The 25,467-nt window shown below is 45.0% G+C and overlaps 1 protein-coding gene across 1 annotated transcript in view; it reads left to right on the top strand.

The window, feature by feature from the left end:
* Positions 1-25,467, top strand: part of SFMBT1 (Scm like with four mbt domains 1) — a 144,261-nt gene that overhangs the window by 99,841 nt on the left and 18,953 nt on the right. Inside the window, exons 14-19 of the mRNA XM_040359451.1 lie at positions 1,300-1,339; positions 2,728-2,783; positions 7,326-7,462; positions 8,374-8,483; positions 9,920-10,095; positions 21,087-21,265. Of these exons, the coding sequence (XP_040215385.1) occupies positions 1,300-1,339; positions 2,728-2,783; positions 7,326-7,462; positions 8,374-8,483; positions 9,920-10,095; positions 21,087-21,265 (698 nt within the window). The remainder of the gene's footprint in view (positions 1-1,299; positions 1,340-2,727; positions 2,784-7,325; positions 7,463-8,373; positions 8,484-9,919; positions 10,096-21,086; positions 21,266-25,467) is intronic.

Here is a 25,467-nt window from a genome sequence, read left to right as displayed (position 1 = left end):
AGTAGTACACAGTTCAAATCAATAAATAGTGGGTGGGTATTAACTCATGTGGTTATTTGGACTTCAATTTATCACCATTGGTCACGTTTGTTTTTACTGACCATCCTATTCTAGCGCTGCACTTTATGTTTCACACAGATGTAGAACAGGCTTGCGTCAAATAAAATTACAGTAAATGTAGAAATCTTGATCTGCGTATGGGTCAGTGCCCTAAGAAGTTCTCAAGCTGGATTAGAATGACTACCGGACAACTTGCATATCCAGAAGGTGGCATTAGCAATGCCAGGCTTTTAAATATCTTAATGTGGGTTTCCTTTAAGTGCCAAACCAGCAAGAATTTACTTTGGCGATGTCAGCCCAAAATATGAATTGTGACTGTTTTCTTTGGGTTTACTACACTACACTTTTTACTGAATAAACCTTGTGTGTAAATGGAGATCAGATGTAGGTCTGGAACAAGGCTTTGCCATGTAACACTTGTTATAGCCTAATCTCTGGGAAAAACAGTATAGCCAAAGCTACTGTCAGTCACCAGCTCTCTGCTCTGGCCCTCCAGCACTCATTGGAGCGCTGGTCTATGGAGGGGCAGAATGCTAGCTCAGGTTGAGGAAGCTGCCGGTCCTGGAATCTGGGCAGATCCCAACTGTAAACTCAGGATCTTTCTCGAGCCGGGACTGGCTGAGTGATGTCAGCTGACAGTGGGTCACAGGAGTGCAGAACCTGTGTCCATGCGACCCGCTGTCTGCTGATGTCACTCAACTAGTCCACGCTCAGGAAAGAATCCTGGACCAGCAACTGGCTTAGCCTGACCTAGCCTCCCGCCCCTTCCACATCCCAGTGTTCCAGTTAGAGCTGCAGGGCCAGAGCAGATAGCTGGTGACTTGGCACCACTCTCTGCTCAGAGTGGAGGGAGTGAACTGAGTGATCAGCAGTGTTTGATCACTTGGTTCTCGCGGTAGAGCCGGCAGGTGAACGCTGCAGCTGGGATTGATGCTGCAGCCATCTAGGTGAGTGCGTTGTGTTTTTTTTTATTTTTTTTGCTATTACGATATTTCACTTTTAAAATCATATGTGAGCTTATCTGAAAGTGTTTGCTTCTTGATAGGGGGGAAAAATTCTGGACATCACTTGCTCTGCTATTCAGATACATCGACATGCCCTCGCCCGACAGGGTGCAGTACACACAGCCCATGTGTATTAGGCTTTAGGATATTGCCAGAGAAGAGTCAGTTTTTTAGAATATGATCCTATTAGCACTCATTGTACGTAAAAATATGCTGTTCTTTTTATGTGTTCTAGCAAAAATCCGGAAAAAAGCAACAAATCACTCTGAGAAGCAGTAAGTAGAATAATGTTACACTTTGTCTGATATTGCCTTCCTTTCAAGTTATCTGGAGTAAATAACTGTACAGTGTCAGCAAACAAGATAGGAATGTTACAGTTGTATTAAAGTAGGGCAGTTCTATTCCTGGCTGTATACAGTATGTAGACGTGTGTAAGGTTTTCATTCAAACCCTTGGAAGATCATTTTTCCCTGACATGTTTATCCAATACACGTCATATCTTTTACCTAAAGATATTTTAACAAGTGTTCAGTCTTGATTCCTAAAATTTGTGGAGAACAGCAGGTATCCATTTCATATTTTCCAAATTGCTGGGTGTTGATATGTTTGTTTTTATTTTTAATATTTACAGTATGTGTATGTGAACTGATGCCTGGAGAAAACTCCATAATGAAAATGTTCTGGAAATGCTTTTTGCTTTATATTATAAATTATCTTCAACAATTAGAAGTGTGATAGACTTTAATACATAAGTGCTTTGTCCAATACAGAGAACCGCTGTCAGTGTGGATGCTTTTGTCCACTAAACCAAAGTACTAAAACACGGAGCACTCACACATATGATTTCATAAAATAAATATGTGGTAGCTCCAATTTTTATTTATTTTTTTACTTTAAAAAAATAAGTTGCAGTCAATAAAAGAATCTGTCACAGCAGTTCATGGCTCATTTTCTGAGCAGTTGATTTTATTGCAGTGTTTTGAAGCTAGCTACGGAATTACCAGCTTTATGGCCCATACACACGATTCGAAAATCAGACTACAGATCGTCCAACGTTTTTCGTTTAATAGTCACAAGTAGAAATTGATTAGGTTACTACAGTCACAAAACTTCTGTTAAGACAGAATTTTTTTTTGGAAGTTATGTCATGTGTTGTAATGTATTTATATTGTATTTTCGGACGACAACTATACTGACTAAACGAAAAAAGGTACGATCAGGTATCGTACGAGGAAAATGTTTGTGCTTGTCCGATCTAATAATATAGGATGAATTGTGATCGGCTCTCGAAAGCTCTGTACTAACGATCCGCTTATCGTACAATTCTTCCTCGGACGACAGTTTTAGTATGATATTCGAATCGTGTGTATGGGACATTAGTCACTAATTATGTTAATCAGTACAGCTGCTAGTGTTTATGGTATACCAGAATTCGTAGCTGCGTAGAGAAGGATTGCAGTGAGCTATAGATTTAAACCCACTAGTTACCAATCCATAATGAAAAGAGGTTTGTAACTGCTACAGATCATTGCTGCATGGTTGCTGGTGTGACAGTTTTACATAAAACAGACTAAAACATGGGTTTCATTTAGTTTCCCAGATAATTTCAGCTAACAAAAAACAAAACAAAGTAAAATGATAAAATATTCTGCTTTTTCCCCAGAAATCTGCCTGCTAAGAATGGACTAAGTGGTACAGATACTACCGCCTGCAACACAAGTAAGAATTTCATATGCCATACTAGGACTTTCAAACTGTGCAGGAATATAAAGTGTTGGGGTAACAAACTCTTTAACCACTTCAGCCCAGAAGATTTTGCCCCTGTATTTTTTACGATACGGCACTGTGTTGCTTTAACTGACAATTGCACAGTCGTGCAATTGTACCCAAACAAACTTGCATTGTCGTGCACTGGTCGGGAAGCGGTTAAAGTATAATTAAAGGTAAAACTTTTTTTTTTTTTTTGGATAGAATTGAGAGGGATTAGAATGCTTTTCAGCTTTTATTGCTGTCTGTGCCCCCGTTAAGGAGATTCACCTTCTCCATTTGTCCCGTTTACCATCATTGAAAGTGAAAGTAAAACAATTCCCAAATTTGGGTTGTCCTCAGAAAAGTAACAGAGAGGGGAATTCTCCCAAACTCTTTAACCACTTTAGCCCAGAAGATTTTACCCCCGTATTTTTTACGATATGGCACTGCGTTGCCTTAACTGACAATTGCACTAGTTCTGCTGACCTGGGGGTTCCCAACTAATTTCCTTAACCACTTAAGGACCGCCATATACGTCAGGAGAATGGCACGGCTGGGCACAAGGACGTAGCTGTACGACCTCTTTAAGTGCCCAGCCGTGGGTTGCGGGCGCGTGTCCGCGGCGCGTTTCCCGGTCCGAAGCTCCGCGGCTGCGGGACCCCGGGGTCCCGATCGCCGCCGGAGCCCCACGATCGGTCCCCGGAGCTGAAGAATGGGGAGAGCTGTGTTTAAACACAGCTTCCCCGTTCTTCACTGTGGCGCTATCGTTGATCGTCTGTTCCCTGATATAGGGAAAGACGATCAATGACGTCACACGTCCAGCCCCGCCCCCCCTACAGTTAGAAACACATATGAGGTCACACTTAACCCCTCCAGCGCCCCCTAGTGGTTAACTCTCAAACTGCAATTGACATTTTCACAGTAAACTATTTTTTGCTGTGAAAATGACAATGGTCCCAAAAATGTGTCAGAATTGTCCGATGTGTCCGCCATAATGTTGCAGTAGCGAAAAAAATCGCTGATCGCCGCCATTAGTAGTAAAAAAAAAAAAAATTAATAAAAATGCAATAAAACTATCCCCTATTTTGTAAACGCTATAAATTTGGTGCAAACCAATCGATAAATGCTTATTGCGATTTTTTTTTTTTACCAGAAATAGGTAGAAGAATACGTATCGGCCTAAACTGAGGGGAAAAAAAAAATTATATATTTTTGGGGGATATTTATTATAGCAAAAAGTAAAAAATATTGAATTTTTTTTAAAATTGTCGCTCTATTTTTGTTTATAGCGCAAAAAATAAAAACCACAGAGGTGATCAAATACCACCAAAAGAAAGCTCTATTTGTGGGGAAGAAAGGACGCCAATTTTGTTTGGGAGCCACGTCGCACGACCGCGCAATTGTCAGTTAAAGTGATGCAGTGCCGAATCGCAAAAAGTGGGCCGGTCATTGACCAGCAAAATAGTCCGGGGCTGAAGTAGTTAACGTGACCTATAAACTGTACAACTCAGTTGAACATCAAACTGAAATCTTTTAGGTGGAGGGAAGTAAAACGAAAAACAAAAATATGGTTGCATAAGTGTGCACACCCTTTAACTAATACTTTGTTGAAGTACCTTTTGAGGTGCCATTTTAAAACTTTAATCTTGTGGTGAAACCATTCCTCTGTTGACTTGGATGTATGCTTTGGGTTGTTGTCATGCTAAAAGATGTTCCTCTTCATGTTCAGCTTTCTAGCAGAAGCCTGAAGGTTTTGTGGCAATATTGATTGGTATTTGGAACTGTTCACAATTCCCTCTACCTTGACTAAGGCCCCTGTTCCAGCTGAAGAAAAAAGGCCCCAAAGCATGATGGTTTTCTTTTGGTGATGTGCAGTGTTGTTTTTGCGCCAAACATATCTTTTGGAATTATGGCCAAAAAGTTCAACCTTGAATTCATCAGAACATAACACATTTTCCCACATGTTTTTGGGAGACTTTAGATGTGTTTTCACAAAATTTTTGGTAAGAAATAGCCCAGACAGGAATACGGGAGATTGTTGTCACATGTACCACACAGCCAGTACTTGCCAGATATTCCCGCAGTTTCTTTAATGTTGCTGTAGGCCCCTTGGGAGCCTCCCTGAACAGTTTTCTTCTCCTTTTTCATAAATTTTTAAGGGACATCCACTTCTTGGTAACGTCACTGTTGTGCCATATTTTCTCCACTTCATGATGACTGTCTTCACTGTGTCCCATATCTAATGCCTTGGGAATTCTTTTGTACCCTTCTTCTGACTGATACCTTTTAACAATGAGATCCCTCTAATGCTTTGGAAGCTCTCTGGACCATGGCTTTTGCTGTAGGATGCAACTAAGAAAATGTCAGGAAAGACCTACTAGAACAGCTTAACTTTATTTGGGATTAATCGGAGACACTTTAAATGATGGCAGGTGTGAACTGACTCCCATTTAACATGAGTTTGAATGTGATTGCTTATTCTGAACAAAGCTACATCTCCAGTTATAAGAGGGTGTGCACACTTATGCAACCACATTTTTTTATTTTTACTTCCTCCCCTAAAATATTTCAGTTTGTTTTTCATTTGAGTTGTATGGTTTATAAGTCACATTAAGGTGGAAAATGTTCTGAAATGATTTAGCTTTGTCTAATTTTTTTACATCAGTGAAACCTGACATTTTAACAGGGGTGTAGACTTTTTTTATATCCACTGTATTTTATATCCAAAGTATTCACAGCCTTTGCCTTGACACTTAAACTTGAGCACAGGTGCATCCTGTTTCCACTGATCATCCTTGTAGTGTTTCTACAACGTGATTGGAGCCCACCTGTGGTAAATTCAGTTGATTGGACATGATTTGGAAAGGCACACACCTGTCTATATAAGGTCCCACCGTTAACAGTGCATGTCGGACCACAAACCAAGCCATGAAGTCCAAGGAATTGTCTGTAGACCTCCAAGACAGGATTGTATCGAGGGCACGGATCTGGGAAAGAGTATAGAAACATTTCTGCAGCATTGAAGGTCCCAATGAGCACAGTGGCCTCCATCATCCATAAATGGAAGAAGTTTGGAACCACCAGGACTTCTCCTAGAGTGGGTTGGCCAAACTGAGCGATCGGTGGAGAAGGTCCGTAGTCGGGGAGGTGTCTAAGAACCCGATGTTCACTCTGACAGAGCTCCAGCAATTTTCTGTGGTGAAAGGGGAACCTTCAAGAAGGACGATCGTCTCTGCCGCACTCCACCAATCAGGCCTGTATGGTAGAGTGGCCAGACAGAAGCCACTCCTCTGCAAATGGCACATGACAGCCTGCTTGCAGTTTGCCAAAAAGCACCTAAAAGACTCTCAGACCATGAGAAACAAAATTCTCTGGTCTGATGAAACAAAGAGTGAACTCTTTGGCCTGAATGGCAAGCATCACGTCTGGAGGAAACCAGGCACCGATCATCACCTGACCAATAACATCCCTACAGAGAAGCATGGTGGTGGCAGGATCATGCTGTGGGAATGTTTTTCAGCAGTAGGAACTGGGAGACTACTTGGTAAAGATGACTGCAGCAATGTGTACAGACACCCTTGATGAAAACCTGCTCCACAGCGCACTGGACCTCAGACTGGGGAGAAAGTTCATCTTCCAACAGGACAATGACCCTAAGCACACAACCAAGGTAACAAAGAAGTGTCTATGGGACAACTCTGTGAATGTCCTTGAGTGGCCCAGCCAGAGCCCAGACTTGAACCCAATTGAACGTCTCTGGAGAGATCTAAAAATGGCTGTGCAACGATATGACCCATCCAACCTGATGGAGCTTGAGAGGTCCTGCAAAAAAGAATGGAAGAAACTGCCCAAAAATGTGTGCCAAGCTTGTAGCATCATACTCAAAAAGACTTGAGGCTGTAATTGGTGCCAAGGGTTCTTCAACAAAGTATTGAGCAAAGGCTGTGAATACTTTGCAAATTTATTAAATATAAAAAATGAAAAAAAAAATTGCAAAGATTTCAAACAAACTTCTTTCATGTTGTCATTATGGGGTATTGCTTGTAGAATTTTGAGGAAAAATAATGAACTTAATCTACTTTGGAAATAGGGCTGTAACATTAAAAAATGTGGGAAAAAAGTGAAGCACTTTCCAGATGCACTGTATCCTATTCTTTATATTGTTCCGGCCAGTCTCTGCTTTCCTATTATTAAAAACTGCACAACCATTCAGTGGGAAGCTCACTGTATTGCTGCTTCTCCTCCCCCTAGCTGTTATGCAGCTGAGAACAGCGGGAATGTGATTACTTATTAAAAAAAGGGAAAAATGTATTTATAATGTGTGTTTTTTTTTTTTATAATCGTACACAATTGTTTTGCCTTTCATTTCTATTTTAAACGGAATGGGTTGTTTTACAAGGTGATCGTTTACAATCACTTTAATTTCACACACAGGATTATTCAACAACATGAATTCTTGTTTGTGTGGTTTATAGTTAAATAACTTCTTTATATTGCTTTTTTGTCCAACAGCATCAAATGGCAAATATCTGTGCCCTAAAATATACTTCAACCATCGCTGTTTCTCAGGGCCTTATTTGAATAAAGGAAGGATAGCAGAGCTTCCCAAATCTGTGGGCCCGGGCAATTGTGTATTAGTTCTAAAGGAGGTAAGTTCAAATTTAAATTTATTTTTCCGAAGTGGCACAGAGTTAAAAAAAAAAATCCAGTACTATGGTTGCACCATTTATAAATGGAGAATAGTTATACTATCACATTCTCCTGCTTTTGACCAGAATATAAATGATCGTTTTTTACATTTTGCTAGAACTTGGAAAAATGAATGTAGCCTAAAACACAATAATTATACATTGCCTTTAGGAAAGGATTTTAACATGCTTCTCAGTGTGATTGAATTGCTGGAAATTGTATTGTGTGAGCTGTCTCCTGAGCAGTGCTTTTAGGAGCTTGCAGTGGAGCAGTCTTAAAGAGTATAAGCCATTTAATGGAATCAGCTTTGCCTTGCATATATAGAATGCAGCAGTGTTGAATGTAGCTGGGAAAGAGCTAAATTAGCAAAATCTTCACACATCTCGGCCTTTTTGGTGAATGGGTAGGGGTAGTATGTACCCAATACCCATTCACATAGGGGGAGTGCCCGGGATCTGGATCAGATTCCGATAAGTTCCCTGCCCAGCCCGCAGACCCCGACAACCACTGGCCAGGGTTGTTAGGAAGAGGCCCTTATCCCCATCAACAGGGGGGGGGGGGGCGAGCTGCATGCTCTAAGGGTATGGATTTTGGCATGGGGGGCCCCCTTCGAATCCATACTAGACCCGTTTTTTTTTCACAATTTTTATTTACATTCAGCTGATGACTCATCGGTTGACAAGGACGCGGCGGCCAGCTTCCTGGCCCCCTCCTTAGCAACCAGCCTTATACAGTGTGTTCTAATGAAGGAGAGGGAAGGGGGGTTTAAAAACAAATGTCAGCGGATCGGATGTAAGAAGATCTTCCGCTAACATTCGTTTTTCCTTTTGTTCCGTTGCAAATAAACATACTGTGTTTTGCTTCACTGCAGGTTCTTTCTTTACTCATCAATGCTGCTTACAAACCCAGCCGGGTTTTACGTGAACTGGAATTACAAGATGAGCCATCATGGCCTCAACATGCTGAGATACTAAAAGCCAAGTAAGTGTTCTTAACCACTTCCTTCCCCGCCCATAGTCATGACGTCCGCAGATGGGATCTCCCATCCTGGGCGGGCGTCATGACATCCTCTGCTTGCCTGTGGTATAGGGGGCGCATCTACTACGTCAGAGGAGCCGATGCACGTCCCAGGCGGGCACCCACGATTGCTTGTGACAGAACAGGAACGTGGATCTGTGTGTGTGTAAACACACAGATCCACGTCCTGTCAGGGGAGACGAGACAGATCGTGTGTTCCTCGTATATAGGAGCACCGATCGGTCTCCTCCCCTAATTGGTCCCTTCCCCCACAGTTAGAATTACTCCCTAAGTAACATATTTAACCCCCTTGATTGCCCCCCTAGTGTTGACTCCTTCCCTGCCAATGACATTTATACAGTAATCGGTGCATATTTATAGTGCTGATCATTGTACAAATGTCAATGGTCCCAAAATGGTTTCAAAGGTGTACAATCTGTCTGCCGCAATGTCAGTCACGGTAAAAATCGCAGATCACCGCCATTACTAGTAAAAAAATAAAAATGCCATAAATTAATAACCTATTTTGTAGGCGCTATAACTTTTGTGCAAACCAATTGGTATACGCTTATTGCAATATTTTTAGTGAAAAAAAATGTAGAATACATATCGACCTAAACTGGAAAAAAATATATATTTTAAATTGTTGCTCTTTTTTTGGTTTTATAGCGCAAAACGCGGAGGTGATTAAATACCACCAAAAGAAAGCTCTATTTGTGGGGAAAAATGTAATTTGGGTACTGTGTTGCATGACCGCGCAATTGTCTTTCAAAATTGTGACATCGCTGAAAGATGAAAATTGGCCTGGGCAGGAAGGGTGTGAAAATGCCCTGTATTGAAGTGGTTAAAGACCTTTTTTGACATAGTCAACCCCTCTGCACTTCACAAGTAACTAGTATGGCTTTCTTGCATTTATGACTTCCTAAGTTGATTAGAAATCCTGTGTGATCATTTCCAGTTGGCAGCCTCAAGTTCCTACTTATACACAGATCCTAAATGCACATACTGTATTTTACAAAGTGCATATGAACCACAAATGCTGGCAGTAGGAGGGGGCCTGGGGCTGCTGGCAGGTAAGTGTTACACAGCTTTTCTTATCAGCTTGGAGTCATAGACCTAGGGCAGTGGTGCAAAATGAATCAGTTGGATAGGACTTTTTTTTTTGGACTTCTTGCGCAGAGGATGCCAATAGCCTGTCCAGGCAGCTATAAGATTGTGAGGCTCAAGACTAGCTTTTCCTTATATCCCAGCTGTGTGGTCACATAACATTCGGACAAAAAGCAGTAATACATTTCCCTTGCATCATGGATTCGTTTCTGTACACCAATTTTATTCAGCATTGATAGACCAAGGGTGTTGTCAAAAGTCATTGAATTTTTTACTTTGTATTTGTCTTTCAGATATAAAGGAAAAACATATCGTGCCACAGTAGAACTGGTAAGAACATCAGACCAGGTGTCGGACTTCTGTAGGAAAACCTGCATCAAACTGGAATGTTGCCCAAACTTGTTTGGACCATTTATGGTTCTTGATCAGTGCTCTGAAAACTGCTCTGTACTTACAAAGACCAAATATAGTAAGTAGTAATTAAGATTTCTTTATTGAATGCATACATTTTTAAACCATGGGGTTTATTTACTAAAGGCAAATCCACTTTACACTACACGTGCACTTGGAAGTGCGGTCGCTGTAGACCTGAGGGTGACATTCAAGAAAAAAAAACAGCATTTTTGCTTGCACATGATTGGATTATAGAAATCAGCAGAGCTTCCCCTCATTTCAATCTTCCCCTCAGATCTACAGTGACTGCACTTCCAAAGGCACTTGCAGTGCAAAGTGGATATGTAAATAAATCTCTTATTCCAGTGGCAATCCATACCTTCTGCACCTTAGATTACTAGTGCAATAGGCAGAATACTAGCAACCTGCAATGAGCAATCATTTTAATGCACAAATACCAGGATGTCAAGCTGCTTAGGACTGATGACATCTATGGAACTTCTCCACTGATTGGCTGTTCTGTAGGCTCTTCAATACAAACCCCAAGTCAGTGCCTGATAAGGCTAGTACAGCAAAGCCTGCAAACACTACACATGTAGGAGAGATGGGATGACTTGCAGCAGAAATTGTAACACTGTCGGTGCCTGCTAGGGCTTGTATTGCAGAACCCATGACTGTCCTGGGAGAAAGAATTTGTGCAAAGTAACCATACATTGAATCAACAGAATAAAAGTTGGGCAGAAACCTATGAAATTTGTTCAGCCAATCAGTTAAGATGCTATTGTAGCCAGTTAGTTATTGACCTCATTAAAGTGATTGTAATTTATTTATTTTTTAATATCATGGTATACTTGCCTGCTCTGTGCAATGGTTTTTCATAGAGCAGCCTTGATTCTTCTCTTCCGGCACTCTGGGTTTCTCCTCTTCTCCATAGGAAGTCGCTTTTTATGATGGCATATGTGCTGGCTCGATCCCGAGCCATGCTGTTTTTATTAAGATGCAGTGCCGTTCGTCCCTGACCCTGTTCCCTTGTCGTTGGATTTGGTTGACAGCAGCAGGAGCCAAAGGCTCCCGCTGCTTCTTCTGAGTCCAGTGAGGAGGGAGAAAGAGAGAGAGAGAGAGAGAAGCTCTTCTGCTTATAGGCACAGTGCTGAATCAAGATCTGGCTCAAGTATGTATTTGGGGGGTGGACGTAAAAGGTTTTATACCTTAATGCAGAGAATGAGTGGAAGTGGTTGTAACCTTAAAAAAAATATATATAATATCTCTATCTCTATCTCTCTATCATTGTCCTGACCATGCTAACCATGGCTGATGATCCATGACAGCGTGGTCAGTTTAATGTTTCCATCATCCTGCTTTGTCTGCAGCGTCTGTTTCTCGCGCTCTCTTCCTCCCTGTCACCTCTGTGATCTGTGTGAAGCACCTGTCGGGGGAATATAGTGATTATTGCTAGTGGCCTTAGGCTCTGGCAATAATCGCATTTAAAAATCCAACATGCTGGTTGTAATCAAGTCATCAAATCAAATTGATGGACCAACTTGGGTACAATCTGCCAGTCCCCGCTAAACTGGCCAAGACTCGAACCATCTATGGCTGGCTTTAGCTGATTCCTGTAAAACCCTTGGCGTGGTGAGACGATGTGTGGGAAAAGGGAGCAAAGGGCTGCCCAGCAGAGTGATTGCAGAGACAGTCAAATGCTTCAACCAGACACCAGTTGCTATTGGTTCTGTAATACTTTACCATAAACTCCTGGCCTGTCTGTCTATTCTTATTATTGGGAAGTTGTAAAGCGTAGTGGTCAGGGAACCTGGTAAGTTGTTTATATTGGATTCCGCGCTACGGTGGGAACCTGGTAAGACTGCCATTGAGCAGAAAAGGTGCATGACAGCTAGCCTGGGACACTTCAGAGGTCTGAGAAAGCCAAAAAACTCAGGCAGATGGCTGCCTTGAGCACTAAACTGGGACCTACGCCAAAGGCGGAAGAAGACAATAAGTCTGAAATACCTCAAAGTCTGGCCGGTGACTGGTAAACATGACAAATGTGACCGCCCCTGAGTTCTCTGAATACCGCACAACATGGCTTTGAGAGGGTGAGCCTCAAAAATGCACAGACTGTCAGGCGTTTGCAGGGACCTGAAGTGCTGGACACCTGACAGATAAAATGTGATGGTGTTGGCGGATAAGGCCAATTCACTGTGGCAATATGCAGTGAAAGCCATCATATAATTCATGTCTTCAGGGCAACTGCAAGGGTATAGCGTTATGTACTTGTGAAAAATCTTCCAATGAACGATCGATCACCTGTGTCCAGAACATGACTAATCCATGACCAGCAAGGAGTAAGGAGGAACCGGATTGCCCACCAGTTCTTGAGTCGAGAGTAATGCCCAAAAAAATGTATGATATTGCCCAAAAAAATGTATGATATTGGCCGGACCTTCTAATTTTACGGGCAGCCAATGGGATGTTTAACTCAGAAAACGACCCTGTAAGAGACTGCAGATCCTTCACCGGAAAAAACAGGGTCTTCTAACAGCAGGAAATCATCTAGATAATGCACTATCCCCTGACAACCTGGAGGGCAAAGATGTCCAACAAGCAAGGACTGCTTTTTGACCTGAATGTTAAACTGTTGGCAAAATAATAACGTTCTTACCATTTGATGCAATGCCATTGCCAGAAGGCAGGTTTGATAGGAAGTAGCTTAAACACATCAGCAATATGCGCTTTGGATAACCCAGTCCCTCTGCCTAATTGTAGAATATGCTGAATAGCCAAATCCACGGATGAATACTTAATTGAAAATTCCTCCGAGGGAATCAGGGAATTGAGACTTGGGGTGTGAGATGAATGAGGCACAGACAAATCGTAAATCAACCAATATTTATTAGAAAACTTGCTACAAACCACCCCGATGGTGCTGACCCTCCACATGCATAATGGTGGCAAAACAAATGGACCAATCACAAACCCCTTGGACACTTCTGCCTCTAGTCATGACCGACACATAGAAATGAAAATACGTCCATTGTGCAATGAATAAGAAATTAACCTACCCATGCTGACCCTTAAAGTGGATGTAAACACACTCTCATCCTTTCTAAACTACTGCCATCTGTGCTGATCTCTAAGGATATACATGCCTTATGCATGTATCCTTGCCTGTCAAATGTCTCCCCTCTGTCTATTATGAGACCTGAAAAACTGCAGATTCTGTGGGTGGATCTGTTGTCTGGAGCTCGGCGGGTGGAGTCGTGATGTCAGTAGACTCCCCGCCCACCTCTACACTCCCCTTGTCAACATGCATTTTTTACTGTGTATTCCTTACACTGAATTCTGCTATGATCACTAACATCCAGTCAAAATCCAGAAAAGTAACCACATGACTTCAGAAAAGGAGTGGGGGTGGGAATTAAAAAAATAATGCCTGTCTCAGGCTAGTGCATAAGGTTATGTAAATACAGTAACCTGTCATTCACAGCAAGGGGGAAGAACAGACAAAAGTTTTCTCCTGTTTGTCCGTTTATCTCACTGAAAAAAGAAAAGAGGATTGCTCAGAGCTGGATTAACTCTTTGTGACAAGACTGGGCACATGATAGGAAATCTTATACTATACATTGTGACGACAAAAAAAAAAATTGGGGGTTTTCATCCACTTTAATATTACCAAGCTATGAAAGCTGAGAAGACCCCCCACCTTGCTGACTTTAATGTAAAGCAGAAGTCCACCTGTAAATTTACCATAGGTATATGCAACTACATCCTATCAGCAAGGGATATAACAACATAATAGAGAAATGGAGGTATAGAGAAATGGTCACTTATGTTGCGCAGAAAACATAAATAAAACTGAACCAATGATTCCCATCCCCCAACCCCCCACAATATGGACAGTGTGGTATGGCAGACAGGTGATGGTCCAGCATAGTAAGGGTTGTGAAAGGACCCTGTAGTACTGCTCCCCTCCCTGGGCTATAGGATGCCGAGTAACAACCCCCCCTCCCACTCTTTGAGCTTGAGATTAACAAGAGAACCCTCCCCCACAAATTGTGCCTGCATGCGGCAACATGAGGCTGATGCACAACATGGACCTGCAGATGATGGATGAGGAGTTGTGCAGCCATGCTGTGGAACTACAAGTCCCAGTCTAGCAGTTTTTTATTTATTTTTAAACTGATGCTCCTAGTTCCACAGCACCCAACAGAACAGAGCCCCAACTCCACTGAGTTGCAGTGACCCCCAACTTGCTGCTGCAACCCTTATCATGCTCCTAGTACAGCGCAGGGTGCACAGACCTGGCTGCCCTCCTGCCTGGGGGCCTGCAACATCCTCCAGATCCCCTGTGCAGCGGTGCCTAAACTCTCCACCCCCACAGGCTGACTGGCCCCTCACCTACCTGCCTCCGAGCGCCCACCAAGGGAGAGTGGAGCGCCCACCCTACCTGACTCGGCATGCCATGGAATTCCCTCCGGCCGGCCTTTTAACTTGTCCTGTAAGGTTAAATATAAACAAGCCCTTATGTTGAGGCATGCTTCATTTTTCAGCAGAGGCACAAAAAAGGGATTTTTAATAACAGCTTACCTGTAAAATCCTTTTCTTGTAGTACATCACGGGACACAGAGCAGCATAGCCATTACATATGGGTTATATAGTGCACCTTCAGGTGATGGACACTGGCACTCTCCGACAGGAAGTTCCCTCCCTATATAACCCCCACCCATAGTGGGAGTACCTCAGTTTTGTAGCAAGCAATATGCATCCCAAAATTCCCCATAAGAGGGGTGGGAGCTCTGTGTCCCGTGATGTACTACAAGAAAAGGATTTTACAGGTAAGCTGTTATTAAAAATCCCTTTTTCTTTATCGTACATCACGGGACACAGAGCAGCATAGCCATTACATATGGGATGTCCCCAAGCAATGCAAATGAGGGGAGGGAAAACAACCATGCACAGAAAAAAACAGCGGGTGCCATAGGACAAGAGGATCTTATACTGCGGCCTGCAGAACCGCCTGCCCGAAGGCTGAATCAGCGTTCCTCCTAACGTCCATTTGATAAAATTTAGCGAACGTATGAACCGACGACCAGGTCGCTGCCTTGCAGACTTGGGCCATGGAGACCTGGTGATACGCTGCCCAAGAGGCGCTCACGGCTCTTGTGGAATGAGCCTTGATCGACAAGGGCGGGCTCTTACCTTTCAGGCCGTAGGCCTGTACAATCACTTGTCTAATCCACTTGGAAATGGTGGCTTTAGACGCTGCCTGACCTTTTTTAGGTCCCTCCGGCAGAATAAATAAGACTTCAGTCTTGCGAATCTGGGCTGTGGCCTTTAGATAAATCTTAACAGCCCTAACCACATCTAAGGAATGTAGGAGTCTCTCCTTCTTAGAAGAAGGTTCAGGAAAAAAGGACGGAAGAATTAAGTCCTGATTCAAATGAAAGCTAGATACCACCTTTGGTAGGAAGGACGGATGTGGTCGAAGAACAACCCTGTCCTTATGTACAATCAAGTACGGTGTCTTGCATGACAAGGCTGCCAGTTCTGATACCCTTCTGGCGGAAGCCATAGCGACCAAAAAAACTAGTTTCCTAGTCAACAAGACCAGCGGGATTTCAGACAGCGGTTCAAAGGGCTGGCTTTGCAAAGCCGAGAGAACCAAGTTTAGATCCCAAGGATATAGGGGAGCTTTAATCGGAGGGTTAATCCGAATGACCCCCTGCAAAAAAGACTTCATTAAGGAGTGAGAGGCCAGAGGTCTCTGAAAGAAAATGGATAGGGCCGAGACCTGTCCTTTGACTGTGCTAATAGCCAGTCCCTTTTCTACTCCTAATTGTAGGAATTCCAGGATTCTCCCAATGACATACTTGCGGGGATGCCATCTCTTAGCCTCACACCATGTAATGTAAGCCTTCCACACCCTATAGTATATAAGCCTAGAGACTGGCTTTCTTGCATTAATCAGGGTGGGAATGACCCGGCCAGAGAGGCCCCTGTTTCTAAGAATTAGGGATTCAGCCGCCAGGCCGTCAAATTTAGGGCCTGTAAGGCAGGATGGAAGAACGGTCCTTGTGAGAGGAGGTCCGGCCTTAACGGGAGGACCCAAGGTTCTTCCACTGCCATCCTTATTATTAAGGAGTACCAAGGCCTCCGGGGCCACGCGGGGGCTACTAGAATCGTCGGTTTGTGCTCCACCTGAATTCTGAGAAGAAGACGGGGTAGCATCCGTAACGGAGGGAAGGCGTAGATCAGTGCAAACTGATGCCAAGGACATACTAGGGCGTCCGTCCCGTAGGCCAATGGATCCCTTGTCCGTGACACGAACCTGGTCAATTTCGTATTGAATCTGGAGGCCATTATGTCCACCTCCGGGACTCCCCATCTTTGGCAGATGGCCTGAAATACCTCGGGATGGAGGGACCATTCTCCCGGAGACATCTGATGGCGGCTGAGGAAATCCGCCTGCCAATTGTCCACCCCGGGGATAAACACTGCTGAAATGCAGGGAACATGGGACTCTGCCCAAGCAAAGATCCGGTCCACCTCCTTCTGGGCTGCTTGACTTCTGGTGCCGCCCTGGTGGTTTATGTAGGCCACAGCCGTGGCGTTGTCGGACTGTATCCTCACAGGGGAGTCCTGTAATACATCTGTCCATGCAACTAGAGCTAACCGGATTGCTCGTATCTCCAGAACATTTATCGACAGGATCGATTCTGCTCTTGACCACTTCCCTTGCTGAGTCAATCCGTCCAGGACTGCGCCCCACCCCAAAAGACTCGCGTCTGTAGTCACAATCCTCCATGAAACTGGACAGAACGACCTTCCCTTCAAAAGGTTCTGTGGGACCAGCCACCAGCACAGACTCTGACGGGCTGCCTGGGACAGGGATATGGGAAGATCCAAGGCCTGGATTCTCTTGTCCCAAGCTGCGAGAATTGCTTTCTGCAATTTTCGGGAGTGGATCTGGGCGTAGGGCACTGCCTCGAAGGTGGCCACTAGCTTGCCCAAGAGGCGCATACACAGGCGAACTGTTGGCCTTGCGCGGCTTAGAACCACCTGGATCAATTCCTTTATAGAATCCACCTTGGACTGGGGAAGAAAGACCTTCTGCTGCATAGTATCTAGAATTAACCCAAGATACTCCAACCTTCTTGTGGGCTGCAAGGCCGACTTGTCCTGATTTAGAACCCAACCCAGGGATTCCAGATAATTTACCACTAAGCAAACTGCCTGTTTTAGGCTGGCTACTGAAAGATCGACGACTAATAGATCGTCTAGATAAGCCATAACCAGGATCCCCTGGGATCTTAGGTTGGCCAACACCGGGGCCAAGATTTTGGTGAAGACCCGGGGAGCCGTGGCTAGCCCGAAGGGCAAGGCCGTGAACTGAAAATGCCGATGGCCTAAGGCAAACCGGAGGTACCTGAAATGGCCGGGGTAGATTGGCACGTGCAGGTATGCATCCTTGATGTCGATGGATGCGAGAAATTCTTTTCCCTGTAGGGCGGCCATCACTGAACGAATGGACTCCATACGGAAGGAGCGAACCCTTAAATAACGGTTCAGGGTTTTTAGATCCAATATTGGTCTTACATCGCCGTTGGGCTTTGGGACTATAAATAGATTTGAATAAAATCCTTGTCCGCGCTCCTGAGATGGTACTTCCATAATCACTTGTTGATCTAAGAGGCGATCTAGGGCTGCTAGAAGCGAGACCCTTTTCTTTGGATCGCTTGGGAGCCTGGACTCCTGGAAGTGAGGAGGGGGAAACCCCAAAAACTCCAGCTTGTATCCCTGAGCCACTGAGGACAGAACCCATTCGTCGGAGATTCTGGCCTCCCAAAGCTCAGAGAAAAAGCGGAGTCTTCCCCCCACCCGAGAGAGTGGGGGCGTCCCTTCACAGATTCGCTTTAGGGGCAGCTTTAACTGGTTTGCGAAACCACGGTTTCTTGATACCTGAAGCTTGCCCTTGCGGTCTGTTTGCGGGTGAACGGCCAGCAGGCCGTCGATACTGCCGGGAGGGTGAGGGACCTGGACCTGGAGAGTTTGGGCGCTTAAAGGTTGGCCCTCGAAACCTCTTTTTAACAGGCAGGAGAGTGCTCTTGCCACTGGAAATCTTCTGGATATACTTGTCCAGATCATCTCCAAACAACCTCTCCCCCTGGAACGAAAACCCAGTTAAGAGTTTCTTACAGGGAGTCTCTGCCGACCAATTTTTTAGCCATAAAAGTCTTCTCATGTGAACCAGGAATAAGGATAACCGAGAAGCTTGCTGGATGGAATCCTTAATGGCATCTACGGCGAAGCATAATGCCCTAGGCAGATCAGCCAAGTCCTGTGCCTGTTGCGCCGGAAGGTCTCTTAGAACCTGTTTGGCCTGGTCCTTCAATGCCTGGCATACTCCAATGGCGGCTACCGCTGGTTGCACTACAGCCCCTGCGGTGGCAAAGGAAGATTTTAGCAGAGTTTCAAGCCTTTTATCGACAGGATCCTTAAACATGTGAATGTTGTCTACCGGACACGTCAAGGACTTATTGACACATGAAATGGCTGCGTCCACAGTAGGGACAGTCCATTTTTTTGAAAACCCTTCTTCTAAAGGATATAAAACTGAAAACCTCTTAGGAGGAAGAAAGATCCTATCTGGTTTGGCCCAATCCTGAAAGATTAGGTCCCTCAGCAAGGGATGGACCGGAAAAACCGCACTGGTTTGGGGAGCTTTTAAGGAACCAAGGGAGGATACGGTAGCCTGAGGTTCAGGCAAGGGTAATTTAAATGCCGTCCGCACCATGTCCGCTAAGGACTGTATCCATAGTCTCTCTGCCTGAGAGGCTGAGAACGGTTCCTCTATTGTGGATTCTTCCGAACCCTGTTCCAGGGGGTCATCCCCCTGCTCCGCCAAGAAATCAATTTCTTCTTGGGAAAGGACCTCCTCATCTGGAGAGTCGACCCTAGGGGAAGGGGACCTAGTCCGTTTCTTCCCGGGAAATGATGCGGCTAATAAAGCAGTCATCCTTTGCTCAAATCCGCCTAAGGTGGCGGCTAACATCTCCTCCGTAACAAAGGAGGGAGTTGGTTGGGTAGGGCCAGCCGTAGCACCTAGCAACCCCAAAGGCTCAACTGGGCTAACGACCTCTGGTCTGTCCGGGGAGGAAGGCACTGCAGAGGTCTGGCCAAGATCCTCCGAACCTGATGGGGAACCCTTCTGCTTTTTTGTAGCCTTAGCATTTTTGGAGCTTCCCGCGCCCTTAGGAGCCATCTATACAAACCCAAGGTACTCCGCTAAACACCACTGACTGTTTTAATCAGCAGAGACACCAAAAACACCTCTTTGAAAGTGTCAAAAAAATTAATAGGTTAGGGTGCTGTTAGATTATTAAACTTCCCATAACCTAATAAAGATGGACAATACAACGCCCCAAGGGCTTGCAACTCACACAAAATGAGCTAAGTAAAGCCACCTTTATGCTGATCTGGGATAGAGCCGTGGGTAGCAAGGCTCAGACTGCTGCAGGTACACCGGCCTTTTAAACAAGAAACGAGCCGCAGGCTCTTTAAGAAAAACGTGTACTTCACCAGATCCACCACCGGGTGTCACTCTCCCTTTGCAAGGTACTGCTCTCACGCAGTTAACCTGCCGCTGCTCCGTGTCCCACGGCGACCCAGATCGACTGCCAGCCTAATATAGGCTCTCAGAGCAGGAAGAGGGACCGCCCCGAAAAAACTCCGCCTCCTCACGCAGCGTCGCCGCGTCTATTTACACCGTGCGCGCGCGCGCCCGTTCCGGACGCTGCTGGAGGAGCAGAGACACACGTGGGCTGCAGGGGAGTGAGACGCCCGAACAGGCTTACGGGGGAGCTATGTAGCTGCGCGGATGGTAAGACCTCCATGCTACACAAGTGACCCCCCCTAGCGCAATAGCAGCTCTTTATTGTAAACCTTATGGTATGCAGCCGTCTACCAGAACCAGCCAGGGGAAACATTAATGGGTACATAGAAACCATCCTGTCATTCAGACTTTGTGGAATGAGGCGCCCATGCACAGAGGCATAAAGCGGGCTAAACCCAGAGTCCCCTGTGGGGGCCTGCTGACAAACCAAGTTCCGCAGGCCCCCTCTTACCTTCTCCACGCTGCAGGGTATTGCCAACTGCAAGAGGCCCAATCTTCCCCCTAAAACGTGGGTAACGTCATAGACCTTCAGGTACCGGGGTCCAATTAGGAACACCACACTCCTGGACCTATATAGCACTGCTGGCAACAGGAATTACTTGGTTGCAGGAAACCAGTCCTGGAACCCAGAGTCCAGCTCTCGCAAAGGAGAAGCGTTATAGGCAAAACCCCCTCCAGGACCTGGGGGCCCGGGTACCGTCCACTTTGGCTATGAAGCACCTTGGACGGATCCGGTCAGCTTGCCCTGGTCCAGAGGACAACTATAGGCAGAGCTCTTCAATGCACCAACACCTAAGACACTGGCGAAAAAACTGAGGTACTCCCACTATGGGTGGGGGTTATATAGGGAGGGAACTTCCTGTCAGAGAGTGCCAGTGTCCATCACCTGAAGGTGCACTATATAACCCATATGTAATGGCTATGCTGCTCTGTGTCCCGTGATGTACGATAAAGAAATAAATTTGACATCTTGTAACGTAACCCATACAACTACATTCTGACAATGTAGACTTTTTCAAAGTGACCTTGTGAGAAAAGAGCTGTGGGAGCTATCATTGCTAACTCATGGTTTCACTAACTGAGTTACTGAGATGAAATAAGCATGGAGCAAGTGAAGTCTGAACTTCTTGCCTGCATACTAGTTCTAGGTCTGTGTCTCTCAAGTCAGCAGTGACAGCGCTCCTATTTCTATTATAAACTACAGTGGTAGTAACGACCCATTATTTGTATAACCGTAGTTTAGAGGTTGCTGCATTTGCTTTTTTTGTGAGGGTTTGGTTTGTCCACAAAGCAGCTACCACTTAATTTTTAGGATGTATGCTCTATATAGGAAGTAGTGTATTCAGTAATTAAATTTTTTATTTTTTTTTACTCATTTAATTCACCATTTTATTTAGCTCATTATTATGGAAAGCGCCGTGTGCGGAACTTAACCAATCCATCTGGAATTTTACGTAGCATAGAAGCTGCACTAAAGAAACCTACCAAGAGGAGAAGAAGGAAGAAGCATTTCTTCGTCCATAAGAAAAAGCGGTCATCCAATTCTCTAGACAACACTCCTGCAGGAAGCCCTCAGGTAATCACTTCCAAAGGTCATCACAGATAAATGTAAGCCTGGTTCATTACAATTTTAACTTATGTGGCTTGCTCAAGTGACTGAGGCAATAAATGGAAACAAACGGCTTCTGGTCAGTGCTCTTGGGATAGGTTTTGCTTTTTAGAACAATGGTTTAAATCACCCATTGCACATTAATGGTGTATTAAAATTGCTTACATTTTTTAACCAACACTTTAAATGACAGACCTGCGAAAGTAAACTTTTCCAATACCAAGGCCAAATTAAGCTAAGGTGTTATTGCCTTTTATATTGGTTCATTGGTGTGTGTGTGTGTGTGTGTGTGTGTGTTCTCATCAACATATTAAAGAAGGTATAGAAATGTGTTCATAGTTACATTGTGCACCAATGTACAGTGGATATAAAAAGTTTACTTACCCCTATTACAATGTCAGGTTTCTGTGATGTAAAAAAAATGAGACAAAGATAAATCATTTCAGAACTTTTTCTGCCTTTAATGTGATATAAACTGTACAACTCAATTGATTAACAAACTGAAACCTTTTTTTTTTGGGGGGGGGGGGGATTAAATAATGTGGTTGCATAAGTGTGCACACCCTCTGATAACTGGGGATGTAGCTGTGTTCAGAATTAAGCAATCACATTCAAGCTCATGTTAAATAGGAGTCAGTACACATCTGCCATCATCAAGTGCCTCTGATTAACCCCAAATAAAGCCATGGTCCGCAGAGAGCTTCCAAAGCATCAGAGGGATATCATTGTTAAAAGGTATCAGTCAGGAGAAGGGTTCAAAAGAATTTCCAAGGCATTAGATATACCATTAAAACCCCCGTGAAGACAGTCATCATCATGTGGAGAAAATATGGCACAACAGTGACATTACCAAGAACTGGACGGTTCTCCTAAATTGATGAAAAGACGAGAAGAAAACTGGTCAGGGAGGCTGCCAAGAGGCCTAAAGCAACATTAAAGGAGCTGCAGGAATATCTGGCAAGTTCTGGCTGTGCGATACATGTGACAACAATCTCCCATATTCTTCATATGGTCTATGCTATGGGGTAGAGTGGCAAGACAAAAGCCTATTTTTTGCGAAGAAAAACCTCCAAGCCCGGCTAAATTTTGCCGGAAAATGTGTTATGGTCTGATGAAACCAAGGTTGAACTTTTTGGCCATAATTCCAAAAGATATGTTTGGCGCAAAAGCATCACTGCACATCACTAACATAACATAATACCCACAGTGAAGCATGGTGGTGCCACTATCAAGCTTTGGGCTGTTTTTCTTGAGCTGGAACAGGGGCCTTAGTCAAGGTAAAGGGAATTCTGAAATGGAGGTGCGCCAAAATTTATCGTCCGAAAACTGTGTTTTTGTGTATCGGACAAAGGAGAAAAAGTAGATACCGAAAGGGGCGGGGTCCGCCCCGGGTGCTGCCCATTGCGGGAGTGTCATCCCTCCTCCTCCCCTCTCCTCCCTCCTCCTCGCCACAATCTGTGTGTCTCAGAGCTTAATTGCACAGACTGCAGTAACAATGTCCTGCCTCCTGTGATAGACGGCACATTGATCCAGTGGCGGGACATTGAATCAGTGTGACGTGATCACAGGAGGCGAGACATTGTTACTGTGGCCCGGGCAATTCAAATCCGCTCCGTGACACACAGAGATTGCTGCTGTGATCCGGGCATAAGCAGGCTGCATCCACAGGCACTGGGGTGGCTGCTGGGCACAGGCAGGCTGCATACACAGGCACTGGTGAGGCTGCTGGGCACAGGTAGGCTGCATCCACAGACACTGGTAAGGCTGCTGGGCACAGACAGGCTGCATATGACGGGCACTGCTAAATACAGGCAAGCTGCATATCGTGGGCACTGGTGAGGCTGCTGGGCACAGGGCATGATACAAGAGATGGTTAGAGACTGCGGACAATGATACAAGAGCTGGTCAGATACTACAGACTGCATTTTTCTTGACCTTTCTTGCACTAAATGTGCCAATAATGGGCAACAAAAAAATTCATGTTCATTTAAATTGATGATATTAATTAAAAAGTTGATAATAATAATACAATTGTATATAAAAATAGTTTTTTTTTTTTTTAAACTGTAATTTTCGGTTTTCGGCAAAGTGCATCCTTGGTTTCAGCACCAAAATTTCCATTCGGTGGACCCCTATTATGAACAGTTTCAAATACCAGTCAATATTGGCACAAAACCTTCAGGCTTCTGCTAGGAAGCTGAACATGAAAATTAACTTCTTTCAGCATGACAACCACCCAAAGCATACATCCAAATCAAGAAAGGAATGGCTTCACCAGAAGAAGATTAAAGTTTTGGAATGGCCCAGCCAGAGCTCAGACCTGAATCTGATTGAAAATCTGTGGAGTGATCTGAAGAGGACTGTGCACAGGAGATGCCCTCGCAATCCGACAGATGTTTTTCCAAAGAAGAGTGGGCAATTATTGGCAAGTCGAGATGTGCCATCCTGATAAGTAAGACTCATACCCCAAAAGACTGAGTGCTGTAATAAAATCAAAAGGTGCTTCAACAAAGTATTAGGCCGCGTACACACGGTTTGATTGTTGTACGACCGAATGTCTGGATTTTTGTCAAAAGCACGTGTGCAGGATTTTGTCTAGCATACTAACTATTCACAAGTGGTCATTTGACAAACACATGAGAGTATAAAGAAGAATTTAATTTCTCAAGCGCCACCCTTTGGGCCCCTTTTGTGTTTGTAGAAGTTTGGTGAGCGTTGATTTGCAATTTTCAGATCAAACAACACAAATGTCTTTTAAAATACGTTTGGCATAATTACATCAGTATCACCAGCAAAGCAGCTGCATTATTATCCCTAGGGTTGTCCCGATACCGATACTAGTATCGGTATCGGGACCGATTCCGAGTATTTGCGGGAGTACTCGTACTCCCGCAAATACCTCCGATACTGGAATAGAATACTTCCCCCCGCACCGCCGTCGCGCCGCATCCCGCCGTCGTTACGCCGCATCCCCGCTACCGCCGACTGTGTAATACGCGCCGGGAACATTACAGCTTTGAATAGCTGCAATGATTCGAGCCGCGTATAGACACTCCCCCTTGCTCGGGTGAACTGTCCAATCCCGAGCGAGGGGGAGTGTCTATACGCAGCGCGGCTCCAATCATTACAGCTATTCAAAGCTGTAATATCTGCGTCCGTGGCCACAACTCGTTTTCCCCACCCAGGAGCGGACTGTCTGTCACTGACCACTTCCTGAGGTCGGAGGGTCAGTGGGTGGCACCATTTACTCCTTTCCCCCGGTTCCTCCCACCTGCCGTGCACCGCGGATCTCTCACTCCGGCTATGTGCAGAGCTTGAATAATGCCTGCAGGGAGGAGGATCTGAAATGGAGGACGGACCTGTCATCACAGCTGACGCCCGGCGATCATCCAGGAGCCAGTCTGCTAACAGCCTCAAAGGTACAGTCCTGCCCATGCCTGACACTGGCATCACGTGATGTCACCTCCTGACTGAGGGCGCCCCGAGAATTACCGCTGCTTTCCTCTCATGTCCTCACAGCCCTGAGTGATGATATGCATACTATCCGGCATATGATGACACCTACTGACCCCATGCCATCATTATCCTCCCCTTTTCCCTGTTCCTGGCATCCTACCTCCTGTAATACTTGCCAGCTTCCAACCAACTTACCCCTGGCTGTCATCTCCATCCTCATCCTAATCCCCCTGTTCCTGGCATCTCACCACCCTACAATCATCTCTGCTGTACCCACTGCCAGCTGCCTACCACCTCACCCCCTGTCATCATCATCATCCTCTACCCCACATCTGACATCCTACCACCCTGCCTCCTGTCATCATCCTCTACCCCACATCTGACATCCTACCACCCTGCCTCCTGTCATCATCATCCTCTACCCCACATCTGACATCCTACCACCCTGCCTCCTGTCATCATCATCATCCTCTACCCCACATCTGACATCCTACCACCTCACCCCCTGTCATCATCATCATCCTCTACCCCACATCTGACATCCTACCACCCTGCCTCCTGTCATCATCATCCTCTACCCCACATCTGACATCCTACCACCCTGCCTCCTGTCATCATCATCCTCTACCCCACATCTGACATCCTACCACCCTGCCTCCTGTCGTCATCATCATCCTCTACCCCACATCTGACATCCTACCACCTCACCCCCT

This window comes from Rana temporaria, chromosome 7 (assembly GCF_905171775.1).
Source record: "Rana temporaria chromosome 7, aRanTem1.1, whole genome shotgun sequence".
In the NCBI taxonomy this organism is placed as follows: Eukaryota; Metazoa; Chordata; class Amphibia; order Anura; family Ranidae; genus Rana; species Rana temporaria.
This window is presented reverse-complemented; position numbering and strand designations above follow the sequence as displayed.